Source organism: Oppia nitens, unplaced genomic scaffold (genome assembly GCF_028296485.1).
Source record: "Oppia nitens isolate AA-2021 unplaced genomic scaffold, nextdenovo-longstitch-racon4-pilon3 scaffold24_pilon_pilon_pilon, whole genome shotgun sequence".
Classification (NCBI taxonomy): Eukaryota; Metazoa; Arthropoda; class Arachnida; order Sarcoptiformes; family Oppiidae; genus Oppia; species Oppia nitens.
This window is the reverse complement of record NW_026533204.1, coordinates 423,678-438,140: the sequence shown is the minus strand read 5'-3', so window position 1 is coordinate 438,140 and position 14,463 is coordinate 423,678. Positions and strand designations below refer to the sequence as shown.

The following is a 14,463-nucleotide window of genomic DNA, read 5'->3' as shown; positions in this document are numbered from 1 at the left end:
TTACCCAGGTACAGTATCTACTGTACTACAGGTTGAATAGTGGCACAGTTAGCTTATAATCTATTAGTAAGTTTTTTGCCAATCAATAAGTTAATCAATGTTTATGTTAACCTTATTGTACTCAATCAAGCAATTTAATTAGTATTAATACTGCAATAATTTTTTAAATGGTTTTAATCAATAATATATACAATAATATAGTAGATACAATACATATTTATTTAATTGTTAAAAATTTATTAGTTAGGCTTTCAAAATTAACATTTAAATATTTTGTAGTATTATACAGTATTATTATATCTAAATTATTATATTTATTTTTTACCTGTATTTATTTATTAATATTTATGAAAATTATAAATACAAATAGTAATTTTTTAATATTGCAATTATAATTTTTATTTAATTTTAGTTTCTATCTATTATACAGTAGATAAGTAAGTTACAAATAAATTAATTTTTTTATTAAAATTTGATTTCACTTATTTTATAATTTTTTTATAATAAATTTAAACCAGTATTAAAATTATTAATTATGAATAACTTTTTGAAGCATTTGCAGTGCCGTATGTCCGGCATCGGAGGGAACCATATGACCGGCTTTGATGATCCAATATAGCGACAGATTTTTATATGTCTTATAAAAACCGGAATGAATGCCTCCAAACTGATGTCGTGGACTGGTATCGAACTCGCGAAATCCGGACCATTTTAGTGTACTCATCCAATTTAACGTACCGATAGTGTCGACAATTAGATCCAATTGGCCGGTATATACCACTACTTTAAGATCGGTATTATTCAACAGATAGTCTACATCATCGACAACGGGTAGCATAAAATCGCCGCTCAATGCGCTAAACACTTGTCCTGACTGTCCACCCCAGGTCACAGTCGATGGTATACTATAGACAATGATGTAGTAATGAGTGGATAGTATAATATAATAGTTAGATATTATACATTACAAACAATCATGAATTTGATTCAATTACTCTTACTTTAGTTTCTTTTTAATTTCACTATTCATTAGTCTATCTAAATCATCGTTGGAATAGACAGACAATTGTCGTACAATAGCCGACTTGAGCGCCGAGTTCTTAACATTTGCCAAACTATTATACAACTTGACCTTTGCTGCGGTAACTGCCGGTCGCGACACAGTTTGTGTGTCGAGCAATACGTTATACCAGTCGATTCCGCCGGTTAACGATCCAACCAATCCCTCGGTAGTGGCCCATAGGTTTGTGGCCCGCTCGCCGTCACCCGATTTTAGGGCGTCTTTTATTCTCTTAGAGTATGAATCGATTTGATTTTTTTGGTTGCTATCAATGTATGACTACATGAATAAAATATATATTTTTTATAAATGTGATTAGATCTCTAGTTTTTACAAAAATAGTTTTTATCAATAAATTCATGGTTACCAATGAATAGAGATAATCGCCCCACGAAGAGGTTGAGTCTAAAGGTGATATCCACGAGTCTCCCAGTGCTACGCCCTTGAAGTTAGACTTAATCTCATTGTTTTTGATGGCCTGATGCAGCTCTTTAGCAAAACCGACAGTCATTTTGCCGCCGTATGACTCACTGAATATATATAATGGAGTCGACTAATCAAAGACAAACATATTATTATCATTATTAAACAAATTGATTAAAAATTTTATAATTGATTTCAATTGAAAATTTTAAAAAAAATTTTACCTCAAAATTGGTAAACTTTTTGTAGAATTCTTTCATTAGAGTAACCAAATCGACAGCTATTTCTTTGTTATTTTTGGTTAGACTATCATTATTAGTGACATAACTATAACCCGTACCCACGGGGTTATCAATAAACAATAGGTTTGCATATTTGATCCATGAAGTCGACCTATTATTTAGATTAACATCTTGTGGACCAATCTCACCGAAATTACCAAATCCGGTGGAACTACCGCCAGGACCTCCTATTTAATTAATATAGAATAATAAGTAATAAATTATTTATTTTTTAAAAATATATTAATAGATATCATACCCTGAAGCCATATAACAAGTGGTAAATTGGAAGTGATATTATTATTTGAATCTGTTTGAAACAACCACCAAAACATATGGGCATCCGGTCGTACCGTTACATAACCGGACGACTCCTTATATGCATTGATTTTTCCTACAATTGCAATAAAATATATTTTTTTAAATATTAAATTAAAAAAGTGATAAATAATAACTAACTAACCATTCAATAAGTATATTGTATAAAATAGAAACAATACTAATTTAAATTCCATTTTTTACTTGAAATATAAATTAAAAAATTAATTAATTAAATAATTAAAAAATTGTAATTTAAGAATTTTATATAAAAAAGGTTACTTATATATTGTATATATCAATAATCAAAAAATATTTTTCTGTTCACAACTTTTGATGTTTCTTATTATAAATACTATTATTAAAACTTTAGATAAAAATAAATTATCAAAAATATTTAAAAAATATAATTTATTAATATATATATAGATTAAAAAGTATTTCATTTGTTTTATATTTACTTTATCCATGTACAGTATCTACTGTACTACAGGTTGAATAGTGGCACAGTTAGCTTATAATCTATTAGTAAGTTTTTTGCCAATCAATAAGTTAATCAATGTTTATGTTAACCTTATTGTACTCAATCAAGCAATTTAATTAGTATTAATACTGCAATAATTTTTTAAATGGTTTTAATCAATAATATATACAATAATATAGTAGATACAATACATATTTATTTAATTGTTAAAAATTTATTAGTTAAATTAGGCTTTCAAAATTAACATTTAAATATTTTGTAGTATTATACAGTATTATTATATCTAAATTATTATATTTATTTTTTACCTGTATTTATTTATTAATATTTATGAAAATTATAAATACAAATAGTAATTTTTTAATATTGCAATTATAATTTTTATTTAATTTTAGTTTCTATTATACAGTAGATAAGTAAGTTACAAATAAATTAATTTTTTTATTAAAATTTGATTTCACTTATTTTATAATTTTTTTATAATAAATTTAAACCAGTATTAAAATTATTAATTATGAATAACTTTTTGAAGCATTTGCAGTGCCGTATGTCCGGCATCGGAGGGAACCATATGACCGGCTTTGATGATCCAATATAGCGACAGATTTTTATATGTCTTATAAAAACCGGAATGAATGCCTCCAAACTGATGTCGTGGACTGGTATCGAACTCGCGAAATCCGGACCATTTTAGTGTACTCATCCAATTTAACGTACCGATAGTGTCGACAATTAGATCCAATTGGCCGGTATATACCACTACTTTAAGATCGGTATTATTCAACAGATAGTCTACATCATCGACAACGGGTAGCATAAAATCGCCGCTCAATGCGCTAAACACTTGTCCTGACTGTCCACCCCAGGTCACAGTCGATGGTATACTATAGACAATGATGTAGTAATGAGTGGATAGTATAATATAATAGTTAGATATTATACATTACAAACAATCATGAATTTGATTCAATTACTCTTACTTTAGTTTCTTTTTAATTTCACTATTCATTAGTCTATCTAAATCATCGTTGGAATAGACAGACAATTGTCGTACAATAGCCGACTTGAGCGCCGAGTTCTTAACATTTGCCAAACTATTATACAACTTGACCTTTGCTGCGGTAACTGCCGGTCGCGACACAGTTTGTGTGTCGAGCAATACGTTATACCAGTCGATTCCGCCGGTTAACGATCCAACCAATCCCTCGGTAGTGGCCCATAGGTTTGTGGCCCGCTCGCCGTCACCCGATTTTAGGGCGTCTTTTATTCTCTTAGAGTATGAATCGATTTGATTTTTTTGGTTGCTATCAATGTATGACTACATGAATAAAATATATATTTTTTATAAATGTGATTAGATCTCTAGTTTTTACAAAAATAGTTTTTATCAATAAATTCATGGTTACCAATGAATAGAGATAATCGCCCCACGAAGAGGTTGAGTCTAAAGGTGATATCCACGAGTCTCCCAGTGCTACGCCCTTGAAGTTAGACTTAATCTCATTGTTTTTGATGGCCTGATGCAGCTCTTTAGCAAAACCGACAGTCATTTTGCCGCCGTATGACTCACTGAATATATATAATGGAGTCGACTAATCAAAGACAAACATATTATTATCATTATTAAACAAATTGATTAAAAATTTTATAATTGATTTCAATTGAAAATTTTAAAAAAAATTTTACCTCAAACTCCGGCAACTTTTTGTAGAATTCTTTCATTAGAGTAACCAAATCGACAGCTATTTGTTTATTATTTTTAGTAAAAGCGTTTTGATTGCTGACATAACTATAACCCGTACCCACGGGGTTATCAATAAACAATAGGTTTGCATATTTGATCCATGAAGTCGACCTATTATTTAGATTAACATCTTGCGGACCAATCTCACCGAAGTTACCAAACCCGGTAGAGCTGGCACCCGGACCTCCTATAAGTTGAATATTAGTTTGTAGATTATGGATTAGTTACATAACTTTAGTTTAAGTTATCATTAAATCCATACCCTGAAGCCATATAACAAGTGGCAAAGTTGAGCCGGCATTATCATTGGCACCAGTATTGCCGTAAAACAGCCACCAAAACATGTGAGCATCTGGTCGTACCGTTACATAACCAGACGCCTCTTTATAAGCATTGATTTTACCTAAAGTTTATTTATTTTTTAAATATATTAATATTATAGAAATAAAATAACATTTTTCTTAAATAAATAACAAACCATTTAATGAGAATAGAGTATAAATTAAAAATAATAATAATTTGAAATCCATATTTTTCACACAATTATTATTATTATTAGACAAATCAAAATTGAATATAAATTTGCGATTTACTAATTGAAATTTTGTTTATATATGCACACATAAAAAAAGTAATCAAATTTTTCTTATCTCTTCAACCACTTTTGACATTTTTAATTATAAATATTATTATATTAAACTTTAACTAAAACTATTAAAACTTTAATAATATTAAATGACAGCAAATTTTTGTTGAAATATATTTTGATAAGAAATAAGTTGTTATCGAAATATTTTATTAATAAACTATAAAACATATATWKATATTTATAAATAAAATATAAAAGTTAAACTTTATTTTTATTTATCTCAACTTTTGCTAAGTGTTATAAGTAGTTTAACACTTTTAAACTAAAATTAAATATATAAATATGATTGGGTAAGTAATCATATGTATATATTTTAAAAATATATTTTCTCAGAAATAATTATTAATGATTATTTTTTTATTAGTAGTTTATATACAATATTTTATAATTAACTAAATCAATAAATTATTAATAAATATAATAATACAGATAATTATGAAAACAAAATTTCTAATATAATATACAGTATATCTAATTTATAAATATATTTCGATATTAATATTATTTATATTATATAAACAAACAAACAGATAAACAAAAAAATCTATAATTAATAGCATATAATATTTGTTTGTCTATTGATTGCAATCTCTGAAAAATTTTGTAATAATATTATCGATCTCTTGATTTGTAATCCATTTGAATCGAGTAATCGTATCAATGGTTTGTATTATCTGAGGATTGGATTCAAACATAAGACCAATAATATATCTCAGATGAACCCGAAGTATAATTATTATTGTTTTTAGTATCCCTTTCCATAATTTGTTATTCTTTTATAAAGTATTATAATTTAAAACATTTTTAATGCAATTTAGAGATTTAAAAAAAAAATATTTATAAATTTTTTATAATTTTAGTTTTTATTAAGGAACCACTAAATACATTTTAGTAATGCATGCAATCAAATAACATTAAATCACTTACATATTAATACGAGACTATTGTTATTTAAAAAGTATTGACTGTTTTTTATATTTTAGTTATATTAGTTTGAGATATAGGGAGGGTAGGGAGGTGTGTGTGTGGACCTGTAATAATTATTTAAAATTTACCATAGTAATAACATTGCCTACAACTTTATATTAAAGTAAAACAAACTATTTATAAATACTTTATAATTTTAAATAAGTTAAATAATTTTTTTAAATGACCCATTTATCAAGGTTAATTTTAAAAAATAATAACTTATAATTTATAACTAATAGAAATACTTTTTAAAAAATCATTAAATTGTTATTAATATTTATTATTTTATTGTGTGAACTAAAATAAAACATTTAATATTGTATATTATATTGTATTAATATCAATATATTACTGTATAATACATTACATGAGAAACAAATTTTTATTTTATTTATAAAATATTTATATTACTGTATATTATATTATATATATAAATTATAATAAATTCGTGACTTTTAATATTTCGATTACATTATATACTGTATATTAATAAAATTTAATATAAATTTTATTGAATAATTGATTTTGCTCTAATTAAAACCTATTTTAGTTTATAATAATTATACTGTATAATTTAATAATTCAATAACGTTTTTACAAATACAGTATAAATGTTCAAAAATATATGTTACACATCATATTATTAACAATATTATATCTAATAATATTTATACAGTATATTGTATATTAATACATAATAAAATCATAAATAAATAAAATAATAATAGAATATTCTTTATGGAAAACTAATTAATTAACAGAATATTAAAACTAATAAATATTGAAATAATAATATTATGAATATTTAATTTAATAAAAAACAATTTTATCAGATACAGACAAACCATACGGGAAGTCATATTAAAAACATATACAAAAAAAAACAATTATATAAAACCTATACCGGGACAGTGTATCAAAAATAAATATATTACACTAATAACTCTAACAATCACTTATGTAAGTCTATGAATCACTTTATTAAAATTTATTAATACAGTACTATTAATGCAATTATCCTATATAATCATTAGTGTATTGATTAATAATTTTTTATACTCTATTAAATAGTTGTTATAATAGTTGCTAAAAAAAAGTCAAATAGTTGTTAAAATAGTTATTTAAACTGTATTAAATAGTTGTATATAATTGCCAAAAAAGCCAAATAGTTATTGAAATAGTTATTTATTTTCTTATAAATATTTCAACTGATATATAATTCACTTGTTTCAGCATATTTACAAAAATGATTTATATAAATAAACTAATTATTTCTATTGTTAAAAAAGTAATATGAGTTGATTAACAGTTTACACATTTTATATAATTTATATAACTATTACTTTTTGTTTTTACATATATTTGTGCAATATTTTACAATTTAATGCTTATATTTTTCAAAATCAATGAAATAATTATTTATAAGTTTTTATAGTTTCTAACCCAACAAATAGTTATTTATAGTTATAATAAAATTTCGGAAATAGCGTCCACTGGTCAACTTCGGTGGACATACTAAGTCCCAGTTATAAGCGTTGAACCGACAAAATAATTTTTTTAGTTGGAAATCAAGACACTAATAATTATAATATAAATAATTTTTTTTAAATGATAATTGTGTTATTAATAAATTATTAAATTATATTGAAATAATAATTAATTAATATTGAATTAATCAATAAAAAGTTATTATTACAGTATTATTATTATAATAAAGTAATGATTGCATAATAACTTTGTGAACAACTTTTATTTGAATTACAGTATATTAGGGCGTGTTTTGTATGGCATTGCAGTCAATACAACACAACACTCAATGTTGTTGTGATTATAGTTGTCATCAAAAAATATTTTCACTGATTTTTTTGTGGTATTGTTTTTTTAAATTTCAGTTTATTATCATCACCTCATCTGATCCCAACCTCGCGCCCGTATAGACAATGGCCACATGGAAAGCATTGGCATCATCTGGACCTCAGTCACAAGTACTTAAAAGTGGTCGCCAGGCGTCCAAAGATGACGACAACGACGATTGGGAAACTGATCCCGACTTTGTGGTAATAATACTCTGTTGTTATCTTATCAGTTGATCAGCTCTTTGTTTGCGTATTATTGTTATATTTATTATATAATATTTTTTCCGTTTATATTTTTTGTGTCCATAAGAACGATGTCGACGAACAACAGCAACGATGGGGTGGTTCGGGCCGTACGGCCGGTGCTATCAAGTGAGTGACGACGACATCCAAGTCTTTTTTGTTGGACATCTAATGATTGCCAATCAATTGATAATTACATTTTACTTATACCTAATCTATATCTAATTTATATCTTAGTATTGGCGAACTACGCGAAGAGGTTACCACAGAGGACGCAAAGATACGGGAAAACTATGCACACGAGTCGCAAAAGGACATCAAGAAAGGTTTCGGCGGTGCTTTTGGTGTACAGACAGATCGCGTAGATAAGTCTGCCGTCGGCTTTGACTATCATGAAAAACTTGCGGCACACGCCTCACAAAAAGGTATAGACATCTAAATATTTTTTCAATTATTTTTGTGTCCACTAATGTAAGAGATTTTGGTTTTTTTGTTGTAATGAAAAAAATCAGACCATTCTTCTGGATTTGGTGGTAAATTTGGTGTTCAGAAGGATCGGGTGGACAAGTCGGCGGTCGGATGGGATTACAAGGAGAAACTTCAGCAGCACGAGTCACAAAAAGATCATTCAGTTGGCTTCGGCGGTAAATTTGGTGTCCAGAAAGATCGTATCGATAAATCGGCAGTCGGTTGGGATTATCACGAAAAATCTGAGAAACATGAGTCACAATTGGGTACGTGTTTTGGACTTTACGGTAAAAGTTACGGTAATCAACTGATTTGTTTACCAATTGGCAGATCACTCGGTTGGTTTTGGCGGCAAGTTTGGTGTTCAGACAGACAGAGTAGACAAATCAGCTGTTGGTTGGGAATATCACGAGAAACTACAGCAACACGAGTCACAAAAGGATCATTCGGTCGGATTTGGTGGCAAATTTGGTGTCCAAAGTGATCGGGTGGACAAATCGGCGGTTGGCTGGGAATATCACGAGAAGCTTCAACAGCACGAATCGCAAAAGGATCATTCGGTCGGCTTCGGCGGCAAATTTGGCGTCCAAAAGGATCGGGTGGACAAATCAGCGCTGGGTTGGGATCATAAAGAAATAGTTGAGAAACACGAGTCACAGACGGATTACTCGAAAGGTTTTGGCGGAAAATACGGCGTCCAAACCGATCGTAAAGACAAGTTGGCTCACGGATGGGATGAGTTGACTAAAACTGAGAAACATTCGTCACAGACGGATTCGAGTCGTGGATTTGGCGGAAAGTTTGGTGTTGAGTCCGATAGAGTGGATAAATCGGCACATAGTTGGGGTCCAAATGAAGTTGAAAATAATGGTACGACGACTACTACTGATAGGCCGGCAGTTTCTAAGGGAAGTGCTAGCAGTTTGAAAGCCAGGTTTGAGAATATGGCTAAAAATGATGAATCGGAAGTTAAACGAAGGGCTGACGAGGAAAGGACTAGAAGATTGGAAAGAGAAAAACAGGAGAGTGCGGCCGCTAAGAAAGCCGAAGAGGACAGACAAATAAAATTGAAAATCGAATTGGAAAGTAGGGGTGATATTGAAGACAATGACGATGAAGAGGATGAGGAGGAAAGACAAGTGAGACATGAGACCAATAATAGAGATTCGTTGACCAGTCCAAGGGTTAACAAAATCGGTATATCTGTGTTTCCAAAATTGGATAATCCCATAGTGCCGGTCGTCGTAGTCAAGTCCAATGATGACTATTCCAGAGCTTCGATGACTAGAATTGAGTCGCCACCAGAAGACGACGACACCAAATGGGAATCAAGACAATCGGCGGCCGAACAACAACCGTCTTCGGTTCAACAAACATACAATAGGGATGCCATCAATAATGATGATGAAGAAATTGAAGCTCAAGATTTTGGTGATAATAATAATAAGGTGACCGAAACAGCCACCACAAGTCAGCCATCGGGAGGAGGAGGAGGACAGGGATTGACTGCTGTTGCACTATATGATTATGAAGCGGCAGATTTCGATGAGATTAGCTTTGATCCCGAAGAATTGATTACCGATATTGAGATGATCGACGAGGGCTGGTGGAGGGGCCGGTGTCGCGATAAAGTTGGCCTCTTTCCTGCAAATTATGTCCAATTAAATCAGTGATCAATCGGTGATAATATATATTAATGGTAATCGGTGTTGTTATTATAAAAAAAAACTATATTTGATTGGTAATCACATTAAAAACAAAATTGTTTTAGTATTTATTATATTTTTAAAAAAATAATGACTAATTTATTACTACAGAATCATTGAATTTTAACAAAAATTATTATTATAATTATATACAGTATATAATGCAATTTTTTAACTGAAACTATTTAAATACTTCATAATTTTTTTTAATTAATAAATATGTTTTTATATATTATATTTTTGTGCTAAACAAATAGCATTATTTAAAATGATGTAACATTTTTTTAGAGAGAAAACTTATAAATATAAGTTTATATAAGGGTAATAAAAAAACATGTTGCCATAATTTTATTGATTTTTAAAAATAAAAAAATAGGCAAATTTTTTTCAGCAAATTAACTGGATYATTTTTTCTATTAATTTGAATAAAATTGAAACATATTCATAACGTGAGGTAATTACAGTACTTGTAAAAAATGGGTCATTGAAACAAACAAACAAAAAACTTAAGTTAATTATTTCATTGATCACAATTACAAATAGGGTTGTCCCGGGATTCCTGAAAAGGTTGTATACTGTATAGTGAAAAATTATTGGCACTAATGGTGACCAAATTCAAATAAAATAAATTAGCAAAATTTTTTTGTTTATTATAATCCATAAAATTGAGTGTAGTCTATTGTAATTAAAATATTACAATAAATAAAATTGAATAATTTATTTAACTTTATTATTTATATTTATTTAATATTTATAGATTATTGTCCAGATTATTTCAATTTAAATAAAACACTATACATATTAAACTGGTTTGTCTACTACATACGTATTGAATAATTTAACACCCATACACTGTACAGTTTAAATTGATTTGGACGTATTAAGTGAATGCTCCCTATAATTATTAATTTTGTAAAAGCATTGAGTTTTCAATATTCAATACAAACTTTTGTTGTGTTTGACTATTGATTATGCAATGAATGGCAAACATTTCCAATGCAAACACACGTGTAGTCAATAGTGAGAGTGCTTTCAATATTTGACGGATCATATGGTTTATCGCCGAAACTGATCCATAAACGGGATTTTTCAACAATAGGATTGGATAGATAAGGGTTACATAACTACAATCAAAGTGATAGTAAATTGTATGCTTAAGGCAACCGCCGATACACTGCTGAAGATGACCACCGCTAACAATGTGGCAAAGTTTACGCTGAAGACGGCCAAAGGGATGCGAGACTACGAACCACATCAGTTGGCCGTACGAGAGAAGGTGTTCGGTATTATCAACGAGTGCTTCAAACGCCACGGCGGCCAACAAATTGATACACCAGTTTGCGAACTGAAGGAGACGCTGACCGGCAAATATGGTGAAGACTCGAAACTGATCTACGATTTGGCTGATCAGGGTATGGGCTACCGATGATTACGCAAACATTTGGACATCAATTTCTAACTTTTTGTTTGTTTGTTTAGGTGGAGAACTGTTGGCTCTTCGATACGATCTGACCGTACCGTTTGCCCGATATTTGGCCCAAAACAAGATACTGTCGATGAAGAGGTACCAGATATCAAAGGTTTACCGACGGGACAATCCATCCGTGACCAAAGGGCGCTTTCGGGAGTTTTATCAGTGTGTTAGTTGATTAATCTCCTTGATTATTATCGCCACTAAATATGGTACTAAATTTAATGTCTGATATGTTTAGGACTTTGACATCGCCGGTACTTTCGATGAGATGCTGGCAGATGTCGAGTGTTTGCGCGTTGTATCGGAAATCTTGAATGGCCTCCAAATCGGTACTTACCTCATCAAAGTAATAACATATAATTGATTTTATCATTGATGAATGTTATTTAAATGGTGTATTAATCGGGTCATGTTTTTTATTTTTGTTATAAACAGATCAATCATCGGGAAATACTCGAAGGTCTGTTCGAGGTGTGCGGAGTTCCCGCCGATAAATTCAAGACAATTTGTTCTGCAATCGATAAACTCGATAAAGTATTGTTTTATCATAATTTACATTAAATTACACAAAAAGATATACTCATTTCCGTAATTTTTTAACGGTAGGCTTCTTGGGAAGAGGTTAAGAAAGAAATGACCGGAGAAAAAGGTTTGGCAGAATCGGTTGCTGACAAGATTGGCGAATACGTACAGTTGAACGGCTCCATCGAACTGATGGACAGATTACTGGGCGAAGAGTTGGGCGCTAATCCAAAAGCCAAGAAGGGATTGGAATCATTGAAACTGTTGTTCCGTTATTGCGATCTATTTAAGCTGACAGAAGTGGTCAGATTTGATTTGAGTCTTGCACGCGGTCTTGACTACTATACAGGCGTAATATACGAGACAGTGCTAACCGAAGAACAGTACGAATGCGGCAGTATTGCCGCCGGTGGCCGTTACGACACACTGGTCGGTCTATTGGCCGATTCGAAAAAGTTTAAAGTTCCCTGTGTTGGCGTCAGTATCGGCATCGAAAGGATACTGGCCATCATCGAGAAAAAGATGATCGACGAGAATGCCTATCCGACACAAGTGATGGTAATATCGATGGGAAAGAATATGACCGAAGAACGAATGAAGATATTGGTCGAACTCTGGGACTCAGACATACGGGCCGAGCATCTAATGAAGAACAAAGGAAATCCGTTGAGTCAGTTCCAATACGCCGAACAAAAAGGTATTGCTGTTGCCGTTACTTTTGGTGAAAGTGAACTCAAAGACGGTATCGTTAAGATGAGAGATATTAAGACAAGAGAAGAGGTGAGTGAACTTTTGGTCTAATTTTTGTTTATTTACTATAATTATGGGGTTTTTGTTTGTTGTTTTCTTTTATGAATATATATAATAATTATCTGTTTGTCTGATATTAGTTGACCTCATTTGATGTGTTATTATTATTACAATACTTTTTTACAATAAGTTTTTTAATTTATGTTTCATACAGACTGTTGTCAGACGTGAAGAACTGATCGGTGAACTCAAGAAAAGGTTTCAAACAAAAGACTGATTTTATTGTCGGATAGATTTTTTTGGATAATTTTTTTACGTATTTATAAATTATATAATTGTAATACTATTATTTGAAATATTAAGCGACTATTTTTTATATGCATATATTTGGTTTGAATTATTGAAACACATTTTGTAATGTCAATCAATTTTTATTATTATTTATTAATTGTTTTTTAATTATGAATTTTATTAAATTAATGTCAATGAATGTGGTTTTCGATAATTATAATACTGTAATAATAATAATATTGAACTCATTATTGATTGATTCAACAGTATGTTTATTTGGTCATAAAATAAGGGGTTGTTATTAAGGGTACGGCATGTTATCCTTGAGGGATAACTCTTAGCTAATGACAACAACTTGAAGGACAATATGTTAGACATTTCACTCGCTTTGATAATTGTTTTACTAGTTTTTTAAAATATAAATTGATTTATTGGTTGTTATTTGATGTTTCAATAATTTAAACCATTTKTATTGCATTAATATATCGTAAAAATTATTTTAAAAATAATGAAAAAAGTCGTTTAACATAATAAAGCTTTAAATTAAATTGAATTATTTTATATATGATATTACTGTAATAATTGTATAATTACCGTAATTATTAATTATTTACTGTACTGTAAACATAATTGGATTAATTATTATTATTTTTCATCAAAATTTTTGTTAATTGCACCTGATGATTAGTAAAACACATTGATTAAACTAAATTCTATAGCTATTTTTACTAATTTATATAATATTGATAATTGTTAATTATTATTTTGTTTGTATAAATTTATACCGTATATTACTATAATAATTTTAAAACTTTAAAGTTTATACATATTCTCAGTAATTATATATTTTTTTGGTTTAAGTTTCCTATTTGTATGATATAATTTAGATTTATATTATATTATTATTATTATAACTATTCAAATAAGTACGAAGTTTAAATAAATATTTAAATATTAAATTGACATTTTTTGAAATAAAATAATAAATTGAATAAATAATAATAAGAAATTATTATTTAAAATTGTCTAATAATTTTGTCTATAAATTTCTAGTGTATTAGTGTAATAGATAAACATATTAATAACTAGTTATTAATATTTGTATTAACATTTATTATTATTTTATTACCAATATTACTGTATAACTAATATCATATTATTATTTATTTAATATAATACTATTATATTTTAAATATTATAAATTATTACGTTATAACTTATATTA

The 14,463-nt window shown here is 29.0% G+C and overlaps 3 protein-coding genes across 3 annotated transcripts; 1 reads left to right on the top strand and 2 right to left on the bottom strand.

Annotated features, from left to right (window-relative positions):
* Positions 1-390: 390 nt before the first annotated feature.
* On the bottom strand, positions 391-2,279 carry LOC128954031 (retinoid-inducible serine carboxypeptidase-like). The gene is made up of 6 exons (XM_054299596.1): positions 2,228-2,279; positions 2,024-2,158; positions 1,708-1,952; positions 1,428-1,613; positions 1,002-1,339; positions 391-905 (listed from the first exon to the last, which is right to left on the bottom strand). The coding sequence occupies exons 1-6, from the start codon at positions 2,277-2,279 to the stop codon at positions 530-532; spliced, it is 1,332 nt and encodes a 443-aa protein (XP_054155571.1). The 3' UTR covers positions 391-529.
* A 763-nt stretch (positions 2,280-3,042) lies between these two features.
* LOC128953885 (retinoid-inducible serine carboxypeptidase-like) lies at positions 3,043-4,890 on the bottom strand. The gene is made up of 6 exons (XM_054299420.1): positions 4,789-4,890; positions 4,573-4,713; positions 4,253-4,497; positions 3,973-4,158; positions 3,547-3,884; positions 3,043-3,450 (listed from the first exon to the last, which is right to left on the bottom strand). The coding sequence occupies exons 1-6, from the start codon at positions 4,838-4,840 to the stop codon at positions 3,075-3,077; spliced, it is 1,338 nt and encodes a 445-aa protein (XP_054155395.1). The 5' UTR covers positions 4,841-4,890; the 3' UTR covers positions 3,043-3,074.
* A 2,806-nt stretch (positions 4,891-7,696) lies between these two features.
* LOC128954030 (uncharacterized) lies at positions 7,697-13,645 on the top strand. Its single transcript, XM_054299595.1, has 12 exons — positions 7,697-7,985; positions 8,095-8,156; positions 8,265-8,452; positions 8,540-8,761; positions 8,826-10,164; positions 10,745-10,778; positions 11,301-11,613; positions 11,681-11,841; positions 11,914-12,021; positions 12,111-12,209; positions 12,282-12,977; positions 13,162-13,645. The coding sequence occupies exons 1-12, from the start codon at positions 7,869-7,871 to the stop codon at positions 13,222-13,224; spliced, it is 3,402 nt and encodes a 1,133-aa protein (XP_054155570.1). The 5' UTR covers positions 7,697-7,868; the 3' UTR covers positions 13,225-13,645.
* Positions 13,646-14,463: the final 818 nt, after the last annotated feature.